Source organism: Anser cygnoides, chromosome 1, assembly GCF_040182565.1.
Source record: "Anser cygnoides isolate HZ-2024a breed goose chromosome 1, Taihu_goose_T2T_genome, whole genome shotgun sequence".
Classification (NCBI taxonomy): Eukaryota; Metazoa; Chordata; class Aves; order Anseriformes; family Anatidae; genus Anser; species Anser cygnoides.
Genome location: NC_089873.1, coordinates 63,427,273 through 63,431,615, shown reverse-complemented (window position 1 = coordinate 63,431,615; position 4,343 = coordinate 63,427,273). Strand labels below are relative to the sequence as shown.

The 4,343-nt window shown below is 40.4% G+C and overlaps 1 protein-coding gene and 1 long non-coding RNA gene across 2 annotated transcripts in view; one reads left to right on the top strand and one right to left on the bottom strand.

The window, feature by feature from the left end:
• The window catches only part of LOC136790966 (uncharacterized), a 32,482-nt gene that overhangs the window by 7,216 nt on the left and 20,923 nt on the right, over window positions 1-4,343 (top strand). The gene's annotated exons all lie outside the window — the stretch shown is intronic.
• The window catches only part of FAM180A (family with sequence similarity 180 member A), a 28,509-nt gene continuing 24,266 nt past the window's right edge, over window positions 101-4,343 (bottom strand). Inside the window, exon 3 of the mRNA XM_013173073.3 lies at window positions 101-3,840. Coding sequence (XP_013028527.1) covers window positions 3,499-3,840 — 342 coding nt within the window. The 3' untranslated portion in view covers window positions 101-3,498. The remainder of the gene's footprint in view (window positions 3,841-4,343) is intronic.

The following is a 4,343-nucleotide window of genomic DNA, read 5'->3' as shown; positions in this document are numbered from 1 at the left end:
TGCTAATCAGACAAAAGATGAGCTCCCCCAGCTGAGCTGGGATACTACTGTGACATTGAGTTCTGGAGGACTGGAAAAGGCAGACCTGTGCCAGATGAGACTGCCTCAGTGTATGAGTCTGATGTGCAGCTTGAATTCTTCCTAAAATTCATAACTGTATCTGAGACTATGTAATGTTTCTATGCCTTGAAACTAATGTCAAGCAACAGCACCTTGAGAGCCTTCAGGCAAGTTTAGCAATTAGATCTGGAAGCAAAAATTTAATTCATGTGAAGATTTTGGGTTGTACAATCCAGCCAGGGAATTTATGTCTCTTTTTGGCAGTTGGTTTACAAAAATATATAAACCAAACCAAACCAAAACAAACAAACAAACAAACAAAAACAAGACAAAACCCAAAAGAATTATTAAAATACTCAAAATTTATTATCATTATTATAAATTTAAAATGTGTTATTTCACTTTTTCAAGATCTGGAAGGTCAAAGGCTGGATAAAATTTTATATTAGAGACAATGACTTTTTACTCCATGAAAGAAGGACCATCTGTAAACATGACTCAGTCTGAAGAAATGAGAAGAAAGCTGAGCTAGGGATAGCCAACAATCTTCTATCTATCTTTCTCTTTTAGGAGCAGACAACCTGCACATGCATCTTAAGCAATACTAAGGGAGGGAAGCTGCCCTAAACTCAGAGATCTGCCCTGAGGCAGAGTGTTCCTTCCCACAAGAACTCTGGAAAAAGGAGACACCCTTGTTCCCATTTATTACCTCATCCTGCTCCTTAGAGGGAAGAGCTATGCCCTCTTCTCTCCTGTACTGTTGATTGCACAGTTTCACAGACTGAAATAACCTGTTTTCCTTTCTGCCAGTCATTAAATAGCAAATCTGCTGCTGAAATCAATACAATGGATAAACAGTTAGTTTTATGCAAAATATCTTTATTATTACATTAACGTTTTTCTGTTAAATTAACTTGGGCAGTCCAAGCACATTCCTGAGGAATAAATCTCTTTTCCTACACTACGCAGAGTAATGCAAGGGCTGAAACAAACTCAGAAATATTTTATTTTCTGTTCAGGAGATAAAGGTTTCAACTACCAATTTGCAAGGTATGTACACCATAGGGGATGATTACCCATCTTTCATAACTATCTCTAATTCTTTTCCAAAGAGCCTATGATACTTACTGATGGTTAAACCCTCACTGCTTTACAGTTCTGTTGTGGGATGAGGAGGGTAGCTGGGAAGTATTTCTGTGGATGATCACTGCCAGCAACTAATACTTGCTGCGGTGCTCTTTTCTGTTCTTTGCATATTTGGAGTCACTGGCTGTGAGGGATTTAAGAGTTGCTGTTCCAGGCTCTTCCAGCAAGCAGTGATTCAGGGAGCCAAGAATCAGTAGAGCTCGAAAGGCAGGAATGTCTGGCATTCCCTCTCCCCCTGTTTGTAAAGCATAGGGTAGGAAGAAAACACAAACAGATCAACAGTTTATGCTGAAGGCTTTAAAAGGCATGTGAGTTGTAGCACAAGGCTGCTTTGAGGGTGCTGAACTGTGTGTGCAAGTACAGAAAATGGATATATTTGTGGCTGAGGTTTCCAGTTTCCTTTTATGTAAACCAGTAAGGTTTTGAAGATGGCCAGCAAAAGTCTTCAGGTGTAAAAATGCATCTACACATATGTGTGTATACATGCAATGATGTACACCCATGCATGTTGATACTGTAACTGCTAGGGAGGAACAGGATTGACTCTGACTTTTATATGCCCTTTTTCCAGCTATTTATGCCATTTCTAGCCTGCCCCTAAGGCCGCTGCAGTTCCACATTCCCATGGGTGATTGCCAAGCCCAATATGCTCTGACTGCTTGCAATGTTGGTTTGCTGCAGCCACTTGGTTAGCTACAACCAGGTGATGCTGGATGGACTTTTTCAGCTCCAGTCCTTGGAGTATCCTTGTTAAAGGACATGGAGTTTATTGCTCCTTTGTTCAAGTGATACAGAAGCAATTAAACATGTCTCAGAACTGGGTTTAGGGTCTTCAGCTGCCCTGTAGAGTCTCATGTTTTTGTGATTTGAACCAATCTCCTTAAGATATTTTGTAAATAGATAGAGAGTGCTGGTATGAAAGAATGAAATATGCTCAGCTTTTTTTTCCCCATACTCTGGAAGAAGAAACACGTTTAATATTGATGGAGAAACAGCATTTGTATAACTTGTTGACAAAAATTTGTGGGTTTGCTGTAGAAAAGTTTAGATTTAGATCTTTCATTGCTAGTCACCTGTGTCACAAGATAGATCTCCTTTTCCTGTCCATTACAGCCACATCTTCCATGATATATATTTTTTTTTCCAATTTGTAATAATCTACTGCACTAATTCTACAAACAGGTTTTGCTATAAACAAGTACTGTTTTTCCTTTGTTCACAAATTCATGATTTCCAATGCTGGACTGATGAACAGCCTCTTCTGCTAGATGGTTGGATATAATTGTTCCCTGAGTGAATAAAAAGAATTATTCCATGCGCATACATACAGACACATGCACAAACATGCACACACATATACACAGGTGAACAGTTTAATTTACAATCAAAAATGAGCCACACTGATGAATTCAGCACCAGGTATGTTTTAATCCACCTTCTTCCCTTGCCTCAGAGGGATTCTGAAGCACTAGTTTAGATGATATGTGTTCAAGTGATAGAATCAGGAAAATATTGTCATTGTTAAATTAAACAGGGCTTTTGTTTTGCCTTTGACTCCACTGAGGACAAATCCACGTTCTATTCAAAAACAAAGGAGCAGAAGCAAAGTCATGTGCAAACAGTGAAAGAGTCATTGCAGACTGTTTGGAAGGGCAGTTCTGGGGAGCAGGGAATATGTTCACAGGCATTGTTTGCTGCTGGTGTTCACAATGCCCTTTGTCTTCTACAAATGTTATTGTGATTAAAAATTGGCTCAGCCAAATGAAGTGAGTCAGACAGTGCTTATTTACAAGAATATTTGGAATTAATATATTTTCCGTAATTTCTGGAGGCTGACAGTAACGAATCCTCTCCCTTTCACAGAGGACCTTTGCAACTCTTTTTAATATTCTTTTACTGGGCAGCTGAAATATGAACTTGTTTTCCCAGCTAGGAAAGCAGCATTTTCCAGCACATACACATAAGTATGTGAGCATAAGCATCATGTACTTATGTATTGTTTATAGGAAACATGCAGATTAGATACGGGCATACCCATCTGGGACTCCCTTATTTTCCAGTCACAGAACATGCCTCTAAGCCAGCACAAAAACAAAATTTGGGGACTGAAAATAACATTTTTTCCCCATTTAACTTGTATCTATAAAGTCGATTCCACAAGAGGGAGCTAGAAAACAAATAATCTTTCATGAAGCAGGCTATTAAATTCTTTATAGAATAAAGTGGTGGACGTGCTACATGTGTCCCTTATCAACCAGAAGAGATGGCTGAGTTGTTGTATCAAGTCTCCCATTATGATGGCTCTTTGCTGTATGGGAACATCAGGTCGTGCTTCAGGGCTTTGTAAAGACTGACAAAAGATTCAACCCAAGTGTCCTTCTGGTGCCCCTGGGACTGAGCAGCCCTGTAGGCTGTGTAGACCATGGTCAGCACTGTCCTTTCAAAGTCTTCTTTCTTGAGGACCCTCGGGTAGGAGGACAGCCTGCTACTCAGCCTGCGGATCTCTGTGATGCTCTTGGGGATAATCTCATTGCAGATGGTGTCAAACTCAGCAGCCTTCCTCAGTGAAGCCAGTTCCTCATCTTTGATAGAGATCCTCTGACTCTTGTCAATGTCAAGCTCGGCTAAAAGAAACTGGTACAAAATCAGAACACAGAAAGCTATTTATCTTCTCCAAGAGACTCTATTCAAAGCAAACACAAATTAACAACGTATTCTGAGGTCTTTGCTACAGGTCAAATGGAGACAAACCTCTCAGAGCACTGCCTGGTGGTGTGGCAAACCAGAAAGTCTCTATGTGAATATTGGACTCCTCTGTTACCCACCTGGGAAAACTAGAGACAGGCTATGGGGAAAGGAGAGAGGAAGAGGAAAATCAGGTAGTCTCCTGTTGTCCAAAACAGGCAGAGGTTGCTGCCAGTGCTATGTGAGGATTAGAGAGGAGGGGACTGCAATACAACTAGGAAAGCTCATTTACACTCACAGGGACAGCAGCTCTGGACTCTGTATTACATCTGCAGTCTCCACTGATGGGAAAGAGGGGACCTGAATAATTTTGAAGTAAAAGAGTCATGCCTGTGGGATTACTCTGCAGCGATTGATACTGGTTGTTTTAATAGCTTGGACAATTAATTTGG